Source organism: Notechis scutatus, chromosome 2, assembly GCF_049901735.1.
Source record: "Notechis scutatus isolate UNSWTSFEM ecotype Mainland chromosome 2, rNotScu1.2, whole genome shotgun sequence".
Taxonomy (NCBI): domain Eukaryota; kingdom Metazoa; phylum Chordata; class Lepidosauria; order Squamata; family Elapidae; genus Notechis; species Notechis scutatus.
This window is the reverse complement of record NC_142010.1, coordinates 14,187,100-14,209,669: the sequence shown is the minus strand read 5'-3', so window position 1 is coordinate 14,209,669 and position 22,570 is coordinate 14,187,100. Positions and strand designations below refer to the sequence as shown.

The following is a 22,570-nucleotide window of genomic DNA, read 5'->3' as shown; positions in this document are numbered from 1 at the left end:
CCACGTGCCTGTATGACCTCCCTACAATGCCTGGGCATGCTTTTGATGAGGTGGCGGATGATCTGAGGGATCTCCTCCCACACCTGGACTAAAGCATCCCCCAACTCCTGGACAGTCTGTGGTGCAACATGGCGGTGGATGGAGCGAGACATGATGTCCTAGATGTGCTCAATTGGATTCAGGTCTGGCGAACGGGCAGGCCAGTCCATAGCATCAATGCCTTCGTCTTGCAGGAACTGCTGACACACTCCAGCCACGTGAGGTCTAGCATTGTCTTGCATTAGGAGGAGCCCAGGGCCAACCGCACCAGCATATGGTCTCAAGAGGGGTCTGAGGATCTCATCTCAGTACCTAATGGCAGTCAGACTACCTCTGGCGAGCACATGGAGGGCTGTGTGACCCCCTAAAGAAATGCCACCCCACACCATTACTGACCCACTGCCAAACCTGTCATGCTGGAGGATGTTGCAGGCAGCAGAACGTTCTCCACGGTGTCTCCAGACCCTGTCACATCTGTCACATGTACTCAGTGTGAACCTGCTTTCATTTGTGAAGAGCACAGGGCGCCAGTGGCGAATTTGCCAATCTTGGTGTTCTCTGACAAATGCCAAACGTCCTGCACAGTATTGGACTGTAAGCACGACCCCAACCTGTGTACCTCAGGCCCTCATAGCACCCTCATGGAGTCTGTTTCTGACCGTTTGAGCAGCCACATGCACATTTGTGGCCCGCTGGAGGTCATTTTGCTGAGCTCTGGCAGTGCTCCTGTCCCTCCTTGCACAAAGGTGGAGGTAGCGGTCCTGATGCTGGGTTGTTGCCCTCCTACGGCCTCCTCCACATCTGATGTACTGGCCTGTCTCCTGGTAGTTCTTCCATGCTCTGGACATTACACTGACAGACACAGCAAACCTTCTTGCCACAGCTCCCATTGATGTGCCATCCTGGATGAGCTGCACTACCTGAGCCACTTGTGTGGGTTGTAGACTCTGTCTCATGCTACCACTAGAGTGAAAGCACCGCCAGCATTCAAAAGTGACCAAACCATCAGCCAGAAAGCATAGGAACTGAGAAGTGGTCTGTGGTCATCACCTGCAGAACCATTCCTTTATTGGGGATGTCTTGCTAACTGCCTATGCTTTCCACCGGTTGTCTATTCCATTTGCACAACAGCATGTGAAATTGATTGTCAATCAGTGTTGCTACCTAAGTGGACAGTTTGATTTCACAGAAGTGTGATTGACTTGAAGTTACATTGTGTTGTTTAAGTGTTCCCTTTATTTTTTTGAACAGTGTATATATAAAGATTTCAATATATTTTGTTTCCAATTTTAACCTGTAAGCTGCCCAGAGTCCCCTTATAGGGGAGATATCATAGAACAGATTAATGGAAGTGACCTTGGAGGTCATCTGGTCCAACCTTCTGCTCTGGCAGGAGAGCCTTCAGACCGTTTCAGACAAGGTGGGCACCATAAAAATGTAATACACATAGGTAAAAAATATCTTATGCCTCCATCTCCCTTTTCCTTGGGGGGGGGAGATGGGGAGGGGGAACAATGGGGACATCTGGACAGATCCTTCTGGGGTTAGGGTGGACAGCTGGAACTGCTGGTACAAATGGATAAACCAAAGATAGATTTCACACTAAAACGCAAAAGAAGATAGGATAGAATCGTAGTAGTGATATACAGATATATGTAAGAATTAAGTGTGTATATGGCATAAAATAAGGATAAAAAGGAGGTCTCACAAACTGTTGAAGATGAAAATGTTTTTAATTGTTTTCTTTTTCTTTTTTCTTTTTCTTTTTTCCCCCCCTCTTACATTTATATATGTGTTGTTGGTCTGTTTTAATTGTAAAATCAATAAAATGTTTTTTTAATGGGGGGGAGGGGCTTAATTCCATTTTATGCCTATAAAACATGCTGGGACTTCCTATTGGGGGAGGCCGTATTGTTGGAGAAACACAGTATTATGAGAGAGGTGATACGGCAGAAAGCTGAAATGGCCAATCAACAAGCCGAAATGGCTACTCAACAGGCAGAAATGGCCAAACCTCAGGCCAAGCAACAAGCAGCAATAGCCAAAGCTCAAGCCCAAGTGGAGTAACTTGAATGACAAAGGGACAGCAGCAAAAACAGCATGGGCCACAGCATGGCAGAAGGCGGCCAATGCTGCCTCCCTCAATTTCGACCTCGAAGACTTGGGAGAAGAGAGCCCAGATACACGAGTTAAGGCCTACGTGGATGAGTTGCACTCACTTCGAAATGAGCTGATGGAACCACCTCAGTTGCCTAACAGCCTCCCACAACCAGGGAAGCACAGGAATGAATCTCAACCACAGACTCTACATGTCAGCTACACTACTGACATGGGAGAACGACATCCTCCATAAGTACTGGGAGGAAGACCCGTTGTTGACTTACAACCCGAACCCACCCTACAAGAATCCAGGGGAAGAACCCTCTCCCCAACTCAGCAAATGCTGAAGATTACTGGAGAAACTTGGCTGTACAGAGTGGAAAGCTAAATTTGCACACCAATGGAGTTCGCAAATTCTCTGACAAGCCAGGTGGTGAGTATCTAGTATGGAAGAAACTTTTCCTGCACCCTTTTTAGGCGCCATGCCTGAACCCTGATGAAATAATTGGACACTTGATAGCATGGCTAGGGCCACAGTCTGTGGAAATACCGAGGGCACTTTATGCATCCCACTTAGATGACCTAGCCACTGCCCTACGGTATCATGGAAAAGACTTGACGAACTGTATGGCGCTTCTCAGGACGTAGAAGCAACACTCTTGGATAGCCTCAACAGTTTTCCTAAAATTCCTATTGACAAGCCTCGCCATATCATAGACCTCGCTAACATACTTGTCCAGTTGAGGATGGCACAATGGCACAACACAATCCCAACTTACCGGGACTTGCCTGTCTTGATCACATCGACATGCAGAACAAAACTGTTCGAAAACTTCCGCAGGTGCTAATTGAAAAGTTGCTCCAGTTGACTGACACCTTCATGGCCAAGGGTCGCCACTGCTTTGTACCCTTCACACTTCTTGAAGAATTTGTGTCCCACCAGGTGACAGTGTGCAACACACACCGGGCCCATGGACTCAGAGCTGTCAGTCCTCCTAATGACAGAAGATATAACAGCACCCATATATCGCCCTCAGGCCCTATGCACACTACCAGGGAAAGACCCTTTATGGTTGTCCCTCAAACCGAGATTGACTCCTCCTCCACACACAGTTGGGGAGAGGATTCATCAGATACAACCCAATTTAGATCTCTGTACACAAGGAGAATACAGTTTTGTCCTATGCACCACACTCATCACTCGCTGAACAGCTGCACTGGGTTTGCAGCAAAATCATTGACACAACGAAAAGAGTTGCTAAGGGAGTACCAATACTGCTACAAGTGTTGCGAATCTAAGCACCCGTCCAAATATTGCACAGCCAAGGTGCAATGCGACTTATGCCATAGTGACCAACACCCGATAGCGCTGCATCCAGACTCCTTGCTGATGCTACAGATATTTCGTAATCCTCCTTCAGAAAAGGAGCCTCAACGTAACACAGAAGCATGCAGAGCTCCTCAGCAGACTGCCAAACCGCAACCAAAACCAAGAATGAGTGTCAACTGCACAGCACTGTGTGTCGACTCACCGTGCCCTCATTCGTGTCTTCCCATGTTTAGCCAAAGTGTACCCTGAAGGATGCCCTGAAGATGCCGTGAAAATGTACATGCGGATAGACACTCAAAGCACCTTGGCCAGACCTGCATTCTTTGACCTCTTTGAGGTGCAACAGAATGAACTTCACTGTATCAATGTGCCATGGACCAAGAAGCACAGCGGGGAGGAGAGCTACTGGACTCTGCATAGAGTCATTGGATGGAAGTTCCTGGTTCCCTCTACTGCCCGTGTTTGAATGCGATGGGGTACTGAACAATCGCAATCAGATAGCAACACCTGAGGTCATAAGTAGCATGCCTCACCTATGTTGAGGTAATTCCCCGTTAGGAGAATGAGTGCACTCAGGGAAGCGTAATGAGAGTGGTGAGGAATAACACACAACCAGCACACAGATACACTGAGTAGTAATATGTAGGTTTTACTTCCAGTAAATGGTTAAGCAAAGTCCAACAAACAGTCCAAGTCATACACGGTTATAGCAGTCAGTTTTCAGTCCAGGGATGATCCAAATAACAAAGTCCAGTATCATAAACAGTTCAGTAAGAATAACGACGATCAATAGTCAATAGGGAAATGCTGGAACCAAAAACAGCGAACATCAGAACATTGTGCAACTAGCAACACTCTCTGGGAAACCAGGTTTCTGGCTCCATCTTATGGCCATTTGAGGAACCACACCCAATTACAATTTTTAGCATTCCCTTAAAGAGACAGTATTAAAATGTCCATCCTGGTTTATATATTTCCAACCCAACTGTTAGGTGACTATCAATTCCTAACATTCTCCTCTTTGGGTAGGACAATATATAAAACTTTACATTCTAAGTCCATAATCCTCAAAGCAAGCCTTATGCTTTACAGAGCCTTGGGCTTTTGTAAAATGTTATTTCACAAAATAACAAAATGTTATTTTCTGACATACAGTATTCCAGCTCAATCATCTTACTTTGCACGCATTGTCTCACATTTAAATATCTTAAATCTGTGTGTTTTAATCTTGTCTTTACAGCAAGATTTGAAGCCATCTGTATTGCTGATTGGTTGTCTTCATAAACAATAGAATCTGTTACATCAATTCCCATATCAATCAATAGTTGCTTATAACAAACTAAATCTGTACATAATAAAGACAAACATGAGAATTCCGCCTCCATTGTTGATAAACTTAAATGTTTCTGTCAAATAGACCTCCATCCAATCAACACCTTTCCTAATATTACAGTATCTGACATAGATTTATGTGTATTTACATCTGTACCAAAACTTGCATCAGCACATGCAGTTAGACTTAGTTCATCCTTAGGCTCCAAATAATGCATTGTTTGTTTCAGATACCTTAACACACGCTTAGCAGCTTGCCAGTGCCTTTCAGTTGGCTCAGCATTAAATCTCGCTAATCGGTTAACACTGTATGTTATATCTGGCCTTGACCAATTACTGAGATAAGATAAACTACCAATCAAGGACTGATAAATGTTCTTATCAAAAACAGGACTTTGAACATTACTGTGGCTAAACTCCTGGCTCATCGGTGTTTTAGCTGGTTTACAAAGTTCCATTTTAAAACTTTTTAGTAATTGGTTAATTTTATCTGCCTGTGAGATTTTGTATCTTCCCCTAGTTCTATCTATCTTTAAACCAAGATATTGTTTAATTTCTCCTAACTTTTTTATCTTAAATTTCTTCTCTAACAGTGACATTATTTTAGTAGCTTCTTGTTCAGTTTTGGATTAATGCTATGTCTTCAGTGAACAATAGCAACAATGAAATTATACCATTACTTTCTTTTTTAAACAAACATGGATCAGCCAAGCCAGCTACAAAACCTATCTTAGTTAATTCCTTAACTATACACTGGTTCCACTTATATCCTGATTGCTTCAAGCCATAAAGACTTTTTTTCAATCTCCAGCAATCAGTTGTGTTATCATTTTTCATACCTAAAGATTTCTTTAAATATATAGTGTGTTGCAATGGTGCATGCAGATTTGCCATCTCTACATCTAAATGATTTACAATGTATTTCTCCTTAGCTGCCCACACTAAAGTTGCTCGTAATGTAGCTTTCAGACTAGGTGCAAACACCTCGTTGTAGTTGTTTGCTATCTGATTGAACCTTTGTGCTACTAACCTGGTTTTATGGATAACAGTCCCATCTACACCTGTCTTTAACTTAAAAATCCATTTACATCCTATGGCATATTTATCAGATGGTAACTTAACATTTTCATATACCTCCAACCTTTGTAAGGATTTCAGTTCCTTATCCATTGCTTCCTGCCAAGCAGCCTGATTCTTAGCAGGATACAGTTTCAGTTCATTATAGTTACCAGGAACTGTATTCACCTGGCATAAAACACTAGCCTGATATCTATCAGGTGGTCGTGTTACTAGGGTTGAACGTCTTGGTAATACAGGGCTTACTGGTGGACTCACCTGTGCCACCTGCTCCTGTTCTTCTAACTCCTCCTGTGCCTGTTCTTCCTCTTTAATGGCTATTCGTGGTTTACTTATTTCATCTTTAGGGACTACTTTGGTGTCAATAATAACATCATTGCTGGATTCCTGTTCCAGTTTATTCCACCCAACGTGCTCAAGAAATTTTGCACTAGCACTACAGTAAACATGAGCTGTGCCTGGATCCCAGAATCTAAACGATCTATGGTTGGCCTCGTAACCTACAAAAAATAATTTCCTAGCTCTATGTTGCCCTTTCATTCTTACTTGTGAGGGAATATGCACCCATGCTGGTGCTCCAAATGTGTGTAGATAACTTAAATTTGGTTTTCTGCCATGCCAACAAGTGAATGGCAATTCTCCAGTTGTTGTGTTCACCACATTGTTTAAAACATGGTTACTACACATTATGGCCTCACCCCACAGTGTTTCAGGCAAACCTGAATCAGATAACATAGTGCGAGCCATAGATTGTAACGCTTGCCCTCTTCATTCTACAAACGAGTTATGTTGTGGCCTGTAAGGTGCAGAACGTTTATAGTCAACACCAGCAAATTTCAACATAGTTTGGAATCTCTTGTTAATAAACTCAGTCCCGTTATCAGTAACTAAAGTAATTACTTTACTCCTCATTTTTCTCTCAGCAAATCTTAGCCAATTAAAGAAATGTTGAAATGTTTCTGTTTTGTTTTTCATGAGATAGTAGAAACCATACCTTGAGTAATGGTCCATTATATTCAAAACATAGTAGGCACCTCCCAAACTGGATTTCTTAGGACCAATTATGTCAGCAAACACAACCTCTAAAGGTTCTTTGGTCTTAAACCCATTCAGTCTGTTTGCTGGAGTAACCTTGCTTTTCTCCTGACTACAGGCATTACAGTTTAAATACTTACTACAGGATTTTAATTTTACTCCCTGACAATTTAACAGTTTGTTGCAGCATTTTGAAATTAATATGCCCCAGACGTCTATGCAGTAAATGTATACATTCATCATGTGGCTTAACATTGTTATAAACCGAGTTAGCCATCTTCAACTGGTCATCATGTATCACATATAAATCATTCTCTAAATTATCAGTAACACTTTTACCCTCTTTCTCTATTATACAGTTATCTCCCCAATGGTTACTACATAACCAATATTAACTAAAGCCCTTACTGATAACAAATTAAATTTCAGTTTAGGTACATATAACATAGATAAATGCTCATTTATACATGAACAATATGCAGTACCGTCACCAGACGCTTTCATCTTCCATCCATTTGCCAATGATACATGTTGTTTAGTCATGGACATCTTTACAAACCTCTATTTCAAGTAATGCACTGTGATGCTCCACTATCAACAACCCACAAATCATGGTTTACAGTTGAATTGCTAGACATAGCTAAACTAACATTCTTTTTAGCCTTCTGGTGATTATTAGTATTCTGTCGTTTTCCCTTCTTACAGAATCTAGCTATATGTCTACTAACCCCACAAGAAAAACATTTCCTGACAGTATAGGCAGTTGAACACAAATCCTCTTCTTGTGGTTGGTTCTTTCTCAGTTGGTCCCTATCCAGCCGTCTTCTTGCCTCTTCTAAAAACCTTCCGGTTATGTCAGTCAATGTCAGTTTATCTATGGGCAGAACTTCCAGTGAAGATATGTAATCATCATAACTCTCATCCAATGAGGAAAGAATGATGTAAACTTGATGCAGCTCTGAAAATATCAGTTCCTTTTCATGTAGCTCTTGAAAAGTTCTTTTCATGAAGTTTAAATGAGCTAACATATCTCCTTTCAGAAGACGTGCTCTAAACAGTTTACATGTAAGATGTATGTGTGCACCTACACTGTCATGAACATAAATCCTCTTCAAATTCTCCCAACACCTAGCAGCAGACTCTTCTCCATGAATATGGACTAGCTGCTGGTCACTCAGTGTTACTCCAATTATACAAAGAGCTTGTTCGTTGTTCTGTTTAAAGTCAGCTAACTTCTTGGTATCGTCCTCATCATCTGAATCCAAGCATTTACATCCGGTGGATCTTGAACTACAGTCCATAACCCTTCTCTACCCAGAAGTAGACTGCACTTCATAGACCAGGAAACATAGTTTGTTCCATCCAACCGGGTTATCAGTGATAGACATGTTGACGAGTCTTGTGCCATCTTTACCAGGACAGTAAACCACAACTAAACAGTAAATAGCTGTCTGTATACGTTACTGTGTATTCACATTACCTCTCAGTTAACTGAGCCTGGTATGGCCTGGGCCCATAACCAGGGTTGAGGTAATTCCCCGTTAAGAGAATGAGTGCACTCAGGGAAGCGTAGTGAGAGTGGTAAGGAATAACACACAACCAGGACACAGATACACTGAATAGTAATATGTAGGTTTTACTTCCAGTAAATGGTTAAGCAAAGTCCAACAAACAGTCCAAGTCATACATGGTTATAGCAGTAAGTTTTCAGTCCAGGGATAATCCAAATAACAAAGTCCAGTATCATAAACAGTTCAGTAACAGACTTACATCAATCCAAGAATAACGATGATCAGCAACAATCAATAGGGAAATGCAGGAACCAAAAACAACGAACATCAGAACACTGACCAACTAGCAACTAGCAACACTCTCTGGGAAACCAGGTTTCTGACTCCATCTTATGGCCATTTCAGGAACCACACCGAATTACAATTTTTAGCATTCCCTTAAAGAGACAGTATTAAAATGTCTATCCTGGTTGATGTATTTCCAACCCAACTGTTAGGTGACTATCAATTCCTAACAACCTACAGCACCTGGCTCATCACTTCCCCGCTCTAGAACCAGAGGCTGAGATCCTACTCTTGCTGGGAAATAATGCCCCATGTGCCTTTCTCTTCTCCGAGTCAGTTGGCAGCCCTGTAGATGGCCCAGTGGCCATCAAATCTCCACTAGGATGAGGGATTGTAGGAATTGTCAGTGTCGATCGGATGCAGGCCCCAACCCAGGCAAATGCCTTAGCACCATCCATTCCAACAGCCTTCCGACGCCCTTTAGCACCATCAAAAACAAGAATGCCATTCCAGACTAAAAGGACACTTTCGCTAGGACACGCTAAACGGCTGCCAGCAACCATCAGATGTCCACTAAGATGCTCTACACAGGCATATGCCTCCACAACACCCTTTCCAACAGCTTCTTGACGCCCTTTGACACCAAGAGTACCGTTCCAACCCTAAAAGGCCGCCAGAAGCAACCACCAGACTTTCACCATTAGTACCAAGAATACCTGTCAACCCTAAAAGGCCACCAGAAGCGACCACCAGACTTTCACCTTTGCCACCAAGAGTACTTGTACACTCTTAAAAGGCCACGAGAGGTGACCAGCAGACTTGCACCAAGAGGCCAAACTTGAAGATTGAACCTCAAGCTTTGCATGCTTTGCTTTGTTTGATGCTTTAATGTTTACTTTTTTTCTTAGTTATATAGCTGTTTATCTTAGTTATATAGTTATATGCTATTCAGTTAGTATTACTCTCTACTGCTTATCTTATTTTATTTTTTTCTCTTTTAATAGTGGAATTTACAATTCCAGGCGGGGAGTGTGCTGTCCAGCCAGTGTATGGAAATTGGATAGTTAGGTAGCAATTGTGAGCTGTCCCCTTAAGGGAATACATCATGGTAAATGTAGTTAAGGTATCCTGGGAAATGTAGTCCATATCACGTGACCACATCTGTAATCCTGATTGGTCACTAAATTGATCCTCGAGGGGTTGGGGGAGGTTTTCCTCACTCTTGGTTGAACTCATGGACTTGTGGTAACTCTACTACTTCTATCGCTACGACATGGGGGGGAAAGGATAGAAGATAAATCATCTTTTTACCTACAAGACAGATATACAAAGGATTGGTCATTAAAGAACTTCACCACAAATGTGAGTTAGGGGGATACTTGATGAACCAATAAAAGTACTTCGTTATGGCTGTTTTGTGGAGTTATCTGCATCTGTACAGGATACAGAATAGAGTATATTAAACCAAAGAATAAATTTATAGTTTATAAAATAACCTGGAATTTTATTACAAATTCTGGGGACTTCAGTAATCCCATAAACCCTCCCTAAAGGATCACAGTCTTTTAACCATTACAATCTGGAAATCTCTCCCCCCACCCCCAAACTATCTGAAACCCAGAGATTCTGTTTTTTGTACTCATGTTTCACTAAATCAATTGAAAACATTTTTTTCCAGTCTTTGGGAGAGATTCGTGTTCCGGTGAGTTAAGCAAAGGCGGGTTAAACAGATCCTGAATTCCAGATTGTTTGAAAAGCTTTGGGGGTCCAGAGGTGGCTTGGATCCTTTCCAGGGATGGGGGGCTGGAGGGGTCAGACTCTTCCCCTGGCCCAGCACCAGCCTCAGCAGATCAGAGCCGGATCTCCCCTGCAGCTGAAGCAGGCGGCAGAGTCCACATCTGCCCCCCAGTTGTGTATCTGGACACAGCTGGTCACACAAAGTCAGGCCCAAATCCAGGCAGCCTCTGTGGGGCGTCCAGCCTGACCCAAGCAGAACCTCTCGGCTGCTTTCCTGCTTCCCTTCCCATCCCTACACAGTTTCTTCCTCCAACCCCCATCAGCTACAGAGGCCCTTGGGTTCCGCTATTGGGCTCCTCTGAAGCAGCACTGAAGAACTGGCCAGGATCCAGCAGGCAACAAGCCTGGATGCTTCACCAGGGCAGCTCAGGGACTGTCCTCCTCCATCCCATGGCTAAGAGTCCAGGTGGGGCAGCCACAAGGTCCTCTGGCCCACCAGAAGTCCCACTAACCTTCTTTCCAGCTCCGTTCTCCTGTGCAGGGCAACCAAAGAAGACCCAATCAATCAGCTGGGACTCAGGATGCAGAGAATAGATGGGGGCGGGGCCAGTCAGAGGTGGTATTCCGAGTGGTTGAAGAGCCCCTTCCCAACTCCCGGGGAGACCTTGGAGAGCCCAGAAAACAAGGGTTGGACAAATGTCACTCAAAAGACCCAAATTCTCCCCCTTTGGAACTGATTTTTCATACTAGTTTGTGAAAGCCATTTGTAATTTCCTCATTGAGGCCAGCAGAAAGTGCAGCTCCGAATTAATGATAAGCAAGATATAAACTGTTTACATTCACATAAATTGTATATATTTGTAAATAATTCATAAAATAGTAGTATAAGACAAATGTCACAAACAAATTAAGATATTTGTACTCTTTGTTTTTTTAAAAAGTTATAAAAGACTAATAACATTTATTAAAAAAAGGAAAGAAAGTGCAACTCTGAAGCCTTTCCTCATTGCGGGGCATGAACATTATGAGGTTAAAAAAATCTTGGACTCTAGGATTTTCAGAGGGAAGTTACAATATCTAATTTATTGGAAAGTCTATCCTATTTCACAAGCAACTTGGGTAAATAGCTGGAAAGTGTAGACTGGTGGAAAAATTCCATGAAAAATATCCACACAAGCCCAAAGCGGATCCTGTGGGTGGCAGAGATTGTTAAATTGCTGTATTGTATCATTGTGTTTAACCTAATTTCAATCTTTGTGTACTCTGTCGTTGCAGGGGTTTCTTTTCAAGTGAGGGGGGGCAGTTTGTCAAGCCCAAAATTGACATATGCATAGCCATTTTATTTAGCCTTTTAATATATTCCTTTTTTTTCTTTCTCTTTGCTGGTTATGGGGGGGGGGGTGTTCAGGCTTGCCACATTCCTAAGGTGGGAGGAGTGGAGATAGTGAGAATTGTCTAGGCTAAGTGATTTTCCTTCCCGTGGGAAAAGAAACTGACCCTGCTGAGGCCTTGAGGTGGAGATTGATGACACCGGGCAATATTGCTTTACTTCTATTGAGGAATGTGACTTTTGGGGGTTGTTTCTAATTTCCAGTATTATGTGATGTAATTCCTGGTTGTGTCAGATCCAGAATTACAATGGACATTGCCAATTTGATGCTTTCCTAAATAAAAGAAATTGTTTTGGAAAACGGACTTTGCTCTTTTCTTTTTAAATGGATTTTATCACTTGGAAACCTGACAAGGATTATAGCAACTTTATTGGCTGCTGCTGCACACATGTGACTCATGTTTAAGTCATCATCCATTTTGGACTCCCAAGATCCCTTTCACTGTTTTTGAGCCAGATTTCCTGTAATCTGTTTTTCCTGCCCAGGGGTAAAATCTTACTTTTTTCCACATTAAGTTTCATTTTGTTGGATGCAACCTTGTCTCATTTGGATCAGAAAGGCAGAATATGCATACACATACAAATCTATAGAGACATAGTGGATCAGTGGTTAGAATGCAGTACTACAGAGGCTGATTGTCCACAGCCAGGAGTTCAATCCTGACTGGCTCATGGTTGATTCATCCTTTCATCCTTCTGAGGTGGCTAACTTTGTAATATGCTCAGAGAATGTGGTAAAGCATTGTGGAGTGGTATATAACTCTAAGTGGAATTGCTGTTGTTTCTCCCGAGTGTGGATCCTTTATGACAAGATCATCATTCTGAGCAAAACTCTTTCAACATTCCATGCATTTATATGGCTTCTCCTGTGTGGATCATCTTATGGGAAATAAGACTACGTTTTTGAGCAAAGGTTTTTCCACACTCCATGCATTTATACGGCTTCTCTCCTGTGTGGAACATTTTGTGGCTTCTAAGGCCACTGCTCTGAGTAAACATCTTTCCACACTCCATACATTTATATGGCTTCTCCCCTGTGTGGATCATCTTATGGGAAATAAGATGACCTCTTTGTACAAAGGTCTTTCCACACTCCATGCATTTATATGGTTTCTCTCCTGAGTGGATCTTTTTGTGGCTTCTAAGTCCACTGCGATCAGTAAACATCTTTCCACACTCCATGCATTTATACGGCTTCTCTCCTGTGTGGATCCTTCTGTGTATTCTTAGGTCACTGTTATTAGCAAAGGTCTTTCCACACTCCATGCATTTATATGGTTTCTCTCCTGAGTGGATCTTTTTGTGGCCTCTAAGTCCACTGCCATCAGTAAACGTCTTTCCACACTCTATGCATTTATATGGTTTCTCTCCTGTGTGAATCGTTTTGTGGCTTCTAAGTCCACTGCTCTGAGTAAACGTCTTTCCACACTCCATGCATTTATACGGCTTCTCTCCTGTGTGTATCATCTTATGGGAAATAAGATTACTTCTTCGAGCAAAGGTCTTTCCACACTCCGTGCATTTGAATGGTTTCTCTCCTGTGTGGAGAGTTTTGTGGCTTCTAAGGCTACTGCTCTGAGCAAAGGTCTTTCCACACTCCATGCATTTATACGGCTTCTCTCCTGTATGTATCATCTTATGGGAAATAAGATGACCACTTTGAGCAAAGCTCTTTCCACACTCCATGCATTTATATGGTTTCTCTCCTGCGTGGATCTTTTTGTGCCTTTTAAGATTACTGTCCTGAGCAAAGGTCTTTCCACACTCCATGCATTTATACGGCTTCTCTCCTGTGTGGATCTTTTTATGGACAGCAAGTCTACTGCTCAGAGCAAAGGTCTTTCCACACTCTATGCATTTAAATGGTTTATCTCCTGTGTGGACCTTTTTGTGGATAGTAAGTCTTCTACTGTAAGCAAAGGTCTTTCCACACTCCATGCATTTATATGGCTTCTCCCCTGTGTGGATGAACTTATGGGAAATAAGATGACCACTTTGAGCAAAAGTCTTTCCACACTCTATGCATTTATATGGTTTCACTCCCAAGTGGATCCTTTTATGGATAGTAAGTTGCCTACTTGTTCTAAAACATTTTCCACATTCCAAACATTTATAAGTCCTCTCTTTTGTGTCAATCACTTTTTGAGATATAAGGAAGTTACTCCCAAGAGAAAGAATGAATGTTCCATTGTAATAAGATAAATAGTGTTCATTTGCTTGTACTTTAGCTTTGATTAGCTTCACACTTTTTCCAGTATATTTTGTCCTTATTTTCTCTTCTTGGGCAAGAAAGTCTTGCATCGGAGCATCAGTGGAAGATGAGCTTTCCTGATTCCAATTCCTTGACTGGTTTCTGTCATGGCTTTTGAAATCCATTTGAATTCCAAACTTCTCAGTTCCATCTTTTGCATTGATCACTTGGAACAGTTCACAGGAATCTTGATTTTCCTGCCCATTATTACCTTCAAAGCAAAAAGGAAATGAAAATGATAACAAGGTTAGAGAAAAAGATCAAAGTGTAGAAACTCAAGTGAAATTCCATTAGGTTGTATGTTTGCATGCTTACAGTGGTGTGATATAGACATCATGATTTCTATGCATGAAAGCTTTGAAAATATCTAGAAAACATCTCTTTCTTTACAACTATCTATATACAGTATATGCAAATCTCACTCAGAATCAGTTTTAAGGAATAGAGTAGCTTGATTCCCTCTTCTTTGTGGCAGCCCCTGAAATAATGGAAAACTGCTGTCATGTCTCCCCTAGTCCTTCTTTTCATTAAACTAGACATACCCAATTCCAGCAACCGTTTTTTATATGTTTCAGTCTCTAGTCCCCTAATCATCTTTGTTGCTCTTCTCTGCACTCTTTCTTGAGTCTCAACAACTTTTTTACATCCTGGCGACCAAAACTGGATGCAGTATTCCAAGTGTGGCCTTACCAAGGCATTATCAAGAGGTATTAACACTTCACGTGATCTTGATTCTATTCCTCTGTTTATGCAGCGTAGAAATGTGTTGACTTTTTTGGCAGCTGCTGCACACGGCTCGATCATATTTAAATGGTTGTCCATTAGGACTCCAACATCCCTCTTACAGTTATTACTATTGAGCAAGGTACCACATATACTGTACCTGTGCATTTTTTTTGCCTAAATGCAGAACCTTATTTTTTCACCATTGAATTTCATAATAATCAGGGGAAACCCGCTGAGGATTTGGGAGGCCAAAAACAGGCCCATACTCGGTCTATAAGACACACAGACATTTCCACCCACATTTTGGGAGGGGAAAAGTGCACCTTATAGTCTGCAAAAAACAGTAAGTCCTTGCGAGATAGGGTGGGGGAATAGGTAGGGTGAATATTGTAGCACCTCTACTGTCATTCGTAAGTGTGAATGATGATTGTGGTGCTGCAACACTCATAAATTTTGGGAGTGGGTTTCAATACTTGGGGAGGACTGGTCGTAACTTGGAAAGTTCGTGAAGTGAACGGTCGTAACTCGGGGATTACCTGTACCCTAGGATGCTCTGAGTCACACTGCATGAGGCCTTTGTTCTTGAATTGGATTGGGAGAATGCTCTTCCATGGGCTGAGCGTTAAAGTTCTGTTCTCACACAATTTAGGGAGGTTCCAGAGGACAAATGACAACACACTCCTCTCACACGTCCTCCAAGACACATAAAAGCAAACCTTGTTCTTTTCAGGCTCCATAGATAAGTTCAAATAGAAATGAAAAAATACAGATAAGAAATGGCACAGAAAGACATTGACTCTTTCCTTCCTTGGAGCATGACAAGGCCAGAACCTTTCCTTCTCCCTCCCAGGAGACAATATCCGATTAGTGTTTTTTAAATAAAAAAACTAACTATAATCTCTCTTCTTGAACTCTGATTGGGGACTAGAAAACTCTTACCCAGAGAGACCACGTTCTTATAGTTTTCAAGCATGACTTCCGAATGCAGCGCTTTCTGGTCAGGATCCAGCTGAGACCATTCCTCCTCAGAGAAATACACAGCCACCTCCTCGAAGGACACAAGATTCTCCTGGACATGGAAAAAAGAATAGGAGGATTCGCAAGATCTGTTCATCTTCATCATTGATTTAGACAAGAGGATAGAAGGGGAACTCATCAAAATTTGCAGACAAGACCAAATTGACAGGAATACCAACACTCCAGAAGATAAACTCGAGATATAGAAGGATCGACAGATTGGGCCCCATCTAACAAAACAAAATTAACAGTGAGAAATGTAAGGTTCTACATTTAGGAAAGAAAAACCAAATGCAATGGCATAGAATAGGTAGAACCTCCTGGCTCAACAGTAGTAAGTGCAACAGGGAACTTGGAGTCCTAGAGGACAACCATTTAAACCTGAGTCAGCAGTATGCTACAGTTGCCCCCGCAAAAAACCCCAACAGAATCATAGGCTGCATTAAGAGGGATAGAATCAAGATGACATGAAGTGTTAGTACCACTTTATAAGGCCTTGGTAAGGCCACACTTGGAACATTGCATCCAGTTTTTGGTTGCCAGATGTAAAAAAAGATCTTGAGACTCTAGAAAGAGTGCAGAGAAGAGCAACAAAACCTATTAGTGGTCTGGAGGCTAAAACATATAAAGAACGGTTGCTGGAATTGGGTATGTCCAGTTTCATGAAAAGGAGGACTAGGGGAGACATTATAGCAGTGTTCCAAGAAGCAACAGATGGAAACTATTCAAGGAGAGAACCAACCTGCAACTAAAGAGAAATTTCCTGACAGTGAGAACAATTAATCAGTGGAATGACTTCCCTCCAGAAATTGTAGTTGCTCCAACACTGGAGGTGTTTATGAAGAAACTGGACAGCTATTTATGGGAAATGTTATAGGGCTTCCTGCCTAGCAGGGGGTTGGACTAGAAGACCTCCACGATCCTGCCAACTTTTCTGTACCATCGTTCCCAAATTCCCAGAGATATGCACTAAGTTAAATGGCTGTGCATTATGCAAGTTCTAATTTTAGGTGAACAAATAGGCAAATCTGAAAATTGCTTTCGCTGAAGAAATATTTGGGGAAGTTTTATCTAATTCATTGATTCTGCAAAACCTTCAGTGCCTTTCAGTAAAGTAATCCCACTTCTGGATTAACTGATCTATCGCTCTATCGTTGATTGATCTAGTAGTCTGGGCCATTGGCTGAAAGGAAGAAAGCAAAGAAGAGAAAATTCCCTGGGAAAGTTATTTCTCAGCCTTTGCAAAGGGGAAAGTTTGATCTCCTAATCGAGGCGCAAATCAGAGGATTGAAAATTATTATGTAGGCCAAAGTTCCATGATTACATGCTCAACAAGGCAACTCCCTTTGGATTTTAATAGTCTGCTTTATTTTTTTAATATGATTTACTTATTTTTGAACTACAGGTGAGACTTTTAAAAAATGGTAATGTGTATTTTTTTTTCCATTAGCCTTGACAATTCCGAGTCAAAGAATTACCCCCCCTCTAAAAAATGGGTCTCTGGCAGTTCCAGCCACTGTGACACGTTTATTCCTATTTCTTGAAGGACCTTTAAAATTGCTTCTTGTAAACTCCAAGTTGGAGGAGTACCTAGCAGAACAAGATAACCAGAGGAAGCTATGCTGGCTGACAGCAACTTGAACCTGCTATTCTGCTCTCCATGTTGTGGAAGAACACAAAAATAATACAGGCCAAACCGGGGGGTGGGGGGGTGGAAATAGGAGAGAGCCCTCTGCACACCCGCTTCACTTCCTGAAGGGAAAATAAAAGTCCAATATCTTTTCCCTTTCTTACTTGATTTGGAGGTTCTACCACTGTTTGATCACCTTCATAAAAACCAGAAAGCTTCATTCTTTGTTTCTCTGTAAGGAATAAATAATTTCAAAATGCATAATTAACAAAATAGGAGGAGGTGTAGGAGAGAAGAGAGGGCGAAGGGAAGATAGATGGGGAATCAGAGGATCTTCCATTACCTCCTGAGGTGTCCTGACTTGGGTCTTCCCAAGGGATCCTCCTGAAAAATAGCTCCTGAGGGGGATCTGATGGGTTCTTTTTTTCCTCAGGATCTCTGATCTCCACAGTGCAGCACTTCAAATAGGAGGAATGAAGGAAGAAGCAGAGAAGGTAGAAGCAAAATTAACCTACCTGACACAGAGGTTTCTTATATTCGGAACACAACCTCAAAGCCCCCAATATCCATCTGTGTGGCTGAGTGAGAAAACAATGGAACAATTTCCTACAAGAATTGCCTCATATTATGAACGTGGGAGAAGATTGGGAAGGAGGGGTGAAGCATTCAAACACTCTCTATTCCCTTCTGAACTCCCTAAAGTCTCCCACCTGCCACTGGAGCTGTTTCTCCGCTTGGTTCAGGAGGAAGCCTTCCGCCAGGGCCACTGCCTGGGAGCTGCTCTCTGCTCCACACTCCCTCAACCAGCCCTCCATCTCTGGGGGCAGGAGAGCCAGGAGCCGCTCTAGAACCACCAGGTCCAGCATCTGGGCTTTGCTGTGCTTTCCTGGGCTCAGCCATCGCCTGTACATGTCATGGAGTCGGCTGCAAAGTCCTCGAGGACCCTCAGCCTCCCAGCATTGGATGGAGGTCCAGGGCGGACTTTCTGAAGGGAGGATGGTTCCCTCCTGCAGGACCTTCTGCTTGGTTCTGGTCCAGCTCTCCCTACAGCTCCCAGGCTGAAGAACCATGGGGCCTTTTCCGCTCCACTCCTTGACCAAAGGGGGTGTCTCCATCCTTCTTCTCTTTGGCAGAGCAGCTACAAAGGTCTCCAGGGACTCTGGAGGGTCTCCAGGGGCCTCTTCCTTCATGGGAGCATTTCTGGGGCTGCAGGACAGATCCCTGCCGGTCCTTCAGCTTCCTTCCTTCCCCCGCAGAGGAAATCCTGGTTTGCAAAGGCTGCAGAGGGCTCCGAGGTTCCGGATCTGGGAGGGAGAGAAAAACTGAGGCCCAGGATCAGAAAGGGGGATTCAGCCACTGGACCCCCTTCCCCCACCTGCCCGTAGCCCCAAGCGGCTCCTCCCAGTGTAGGGCCAAGCCCGTCGCAGTAGGGCTGGGAAGGAGGCAGCTGCAGAGGCTCCCCCCGCTTCTCTCCCCCTCCGGAAATAGGATCGGGTCCTCGGAGAGCCCGGTGTGAATCCTGCCTTCTGTTCCTCGCCTGCTTTTTTCCTTCCCGGCTGGCCTCTGCCAGGCACCCCTCCCCTCCCCCACTTCGCATGGAGGGTGACTGGGGAGCATGGGATGCAGGAAGAGCCCCTCACCCGTGGCACGTCTGGATTCCCTCCCCCACCCCCAGACTCTCCCGAAGTCTCTCCGACTCCTGCGGCACCCCAGGGTTTTGAGGAGAGCGAGTGCGGCATCCTAGAGAGGCAAAGCTGAGTGGTGTCGAAAGGCCGCCGTGACGTTCACCCTCCAGTGGCCCAATGGAGAAACGCCTGGAGTTCCCTTCCCTTGGCGGAGGGCGCCCCCTGGTGGATCTGGGGCAAAAGGCCAGGAAGGTGGAAAGGGCGGGAAAGAAGAGCGCATGGGAGGAGGAAGGGAGGGGATGGGGATGATGGGCTTGGGAGTAGGAGGAAAGCCCCTCTCCACGTCTCCCTGTCAAAGGCTGCAGAGGCGGCTCTTTCTCCGCCTTCCTCTCCTTCCTGCCCCGGAACCGTCGATGGAGACGGAGGGGAAAAGATCCGAACTCGCCTGCCTCAGGAACCGCCGCCCTGAGGGCTGCGCAGAGATCGGAGGAGGTCTCGAAAGGCTCCGGAGTCCCCTCAGAAACGGCCGGGCGGTGGGAGGACGAGGAGCGGGAGCCTCACTTGGACGCCCAGCTCTGGTCTGGCGAGGGTGGCAACCCGCGGCCTGCGGGGAGGCGGGCAGGGAGGCCCCGAGCAGGGAAAAGGACGGTCCCTCCTTCCTCCTCTTCCCCCTCCCCGGCTCCTCCTCCGCCTCCCTCCCGCTCCCTCCGCGCAGCCGCCCTTCTCGGGCTCTCCCTCCCTCTGCCTCCCAGCGGAAGGGCAGGGACCCCCGGCCTCTCCTGAGGAGGCCCTGGAAAGGCTCCACGGGGGAAGGAGGGAGGGAGGCCGGGAGGCTCCGGCGCGGAGGAGGAGGGGAAGCGGGCGAGGAAGCCGAGGGAGGAGGAGGAGATTCCGGGCCTTTCGCCTCAGGGAGACTCGCGGGGCTGCGACTCCCAGGACGGAGCCGCCGCTTCTCTGCGCCCGCCGCCCAAGGCAGGAGGAGCCCTTGGGCCGCCCCGGAGAAACGGGGACTCCGACCGCCTCCCTGGAAGCCCCTCCAGGCCGGATCCCCTCGGAGGTTTCGCCCCACTGGTCCCCTTTTCTCTCCCAGGGGGACCGACCGGAGCCCCTTCCCCGAAACCGGCAGGCAGGACGGAGGGAGGGAGGGTGGAGAGACTATATATGTAATATACACTTAAATATATTAGGAGATTTCAATATATTTCGTTTCCAATCATAACCTGTAAGCCGCCCAGAGTCCCCTTGTAGGGGAGATATAGGACAGAAGAACGGAAGGGACGTTGGAGGTCATCTGGTCAACCCCCCTCAGGCAGGAATCCTTCAGACCGTTTCAGATAAGATGGGCATCATAAAAAAGCATACATAAAGACAAATATCTTATGCTTCCGTCTCTCTCTCTTCCTTTGGGGGGCGATATGGGGACAGGCAACAATGGGGACATCCATACGGATCCTTCTGGGGTCTCACAGCCCCTCCCACCCCTCAACCCCCATTTTCTCTGGTTACCCCCAACTTTTCCCCTCCCCCTAATCTTCAGCCCTTCTAGGATTTGGGGTAGAATCGGGGCTTTCTCCCCCCAAAAAAACAACCCCACAAAGACTACCTCAAAGGGTCTCCTCCCCGTTCACAAGAGGGGTAGATCTGGGGGAGCAATTGAGGGCAACTCAGAACTCCCCTCAATCAGTTCCCGCCTGTGGCTCTCCCTCCCAGGTGCTGATCGGGCATGGGGGATTATGGAGAGGGGGAGTCCTGGTCTCCTCCCCAAATTCAGCCTCCCCCAGAAGGGATCGATCCTCAAATCCTGGGTGACCTTCACAGCCTCAGGGGGGAAATCGGAAGTTTCTGAAGCTGCAAAAATTCTATTTTTCTTCTACTTTTGGTGGCGTTTGTGGATTCAGCTCAGTTTCCCTCTTTCGCTTTCCCCCGCCTTCCTCTTTCCAGGCAACCGACTTTGGGGGCTCCGGATCCGGGTCTAATGAGGGGCCCGGGAGGTCCCACTCCCACCCAGTCACCGGTGGGGGAGGACGATTGCATCTCATCTCAGTTCAGCACCCTTCCCAAGGCCCCCTCCCCTCCACGGTCACAAGGAAGGGAAGACAGCTGTCCGTCTTCTCGGCGAAATGAAGGGAGGGAGCGGAGACCACGCGGAGATCGAGTCTTGAGGCTTCCGCCCCTCTTGCCCTCGACCCCTTTCCCCATTACGGGAGTCTCTCAGCCCCCTTTTTCCCCAGGAGCCTTGACGGCCCCTCCCAGCCCCCTCCTTAACGGGGGTGTGGATTGTGGGGGAAAGTTTTCCTCTAACTTCGGAATTGGGAGTGTCCAGAAAGAACAGGCGGACCAATGAGAATCCTCCCTTCTGCAGCGTCATCAGTCTCCGGGCAGAGTCTCCACCCTATGGAGGAGATCGTTCCGAGCACAGAGCGCAGAGAAAGGGGGAGGGGGATATTTCCCATGCAAGCCCCGGAGGGGAATGAGGGCTTCCTTTTCCCCTCCCTCACCCAGTCCTGCGTCAACACACACACACACGCGGGAGTGCACCTCCCTCAATCACGTGGGGTCACTGCCCTCCCAGCTCCCACCCCCCCAATCTTCTGCCTTTGGCTCCCTTCCTGGCAAAGGGGCTGCTGGAGGGCCGGTTTCGCCCCGGCGCTGTGGGGCTTTCTGACCCACCGCAAATGGAAGGTCTGTGTTTGGTTCAAGAAGGGCTGTTGTTGATCTGAATGGCGGGAAAGTAAGAGGGGCGGGGACCTAATCCCTCCCTGTCTGTCTGTCTCCAAAGCTCCAGAAGGCAGGAGGAGAAAGAAGGCAAGGAAATTGACCAAGGAGAGATTTCCCTTCTTAACCATAAGAGTTTGGGGACCTGAACGGACATCAAATCCACCCCTCCATTCACACAGAGGAAAGTCTAGCTGAGAATGGTGAAGAGAGAAAAGAAAGTGGAGGGTCCCCGCAGGACCTGTCATGATCCCCCCCACTTGAGCTGCAACCCACCAAAACTGAACGGATCCCCTCTCCCACTTTCACTTTTGCTCTCTGCTCCCAAACGCCCTCCTCCTTTCTGGTGGTCACAAAGGACTCTGCCCGGAAACTCATGACGCTGAAGCAGGAATAAATCCCATTGGTGCTTCAGCTCGTTCTGGCCCCGCCCAAAGTCCAAGAAAAACGACACATTCCTCCTCTGACACACACAAACACGTGTTCATTAAATGTGAAGATTGTGCCGTGGGAAGACTTGCCGCACTGGATGATAAGAAAGGGAGGGGCAGCCCCGCAGCCAGTGAGGAGAAGTTGGGGGGACCCCCATCCAAAGGGAAGCCCCGGAAAATCCTCAGCTAAACCAGGGAAAGGCTCCGCTTCGCTTCGGGGAAGAAAAAGGCGGTTCGCCTCCTGGAAAAGCGCCTCGGGAACATCCTGAGGTAAATCTCAAACAGCCGAGAGAAGAAAAAGGCGGGGAAAAGGGAAACGCCCCCTTTCCATTCACATCA

General features: G+C 45.5%; 1 protein-coding gene across 1 annotated transcript; it reads right to left on the bottom strand.

Annotated features, from left to right (window-relative positions):
• Window positions 1-11,278: 11,278 nt before the first annotated feature.
• LOC113427946 (uncharacterized) lies at window positions 11,279-18,650 on the bottom strand. Its single transcript, XM_087954135.1, is given in 6 exon segments — window positions 11,279-12,700; window positions 12,702-14,298; window positions 15,753-15,882; window positions 17,625-17,692; window positions 17,804-17,918; window positions 18,171-18,650. Coding segments are annotated over 6 exon segments (2,418 nt in total). The 3' UTR covers window positions 11,279-12,672.
• Between the last annotated feature and the right edge of the window lie 3,920 nt (window positions 18,651-22,570).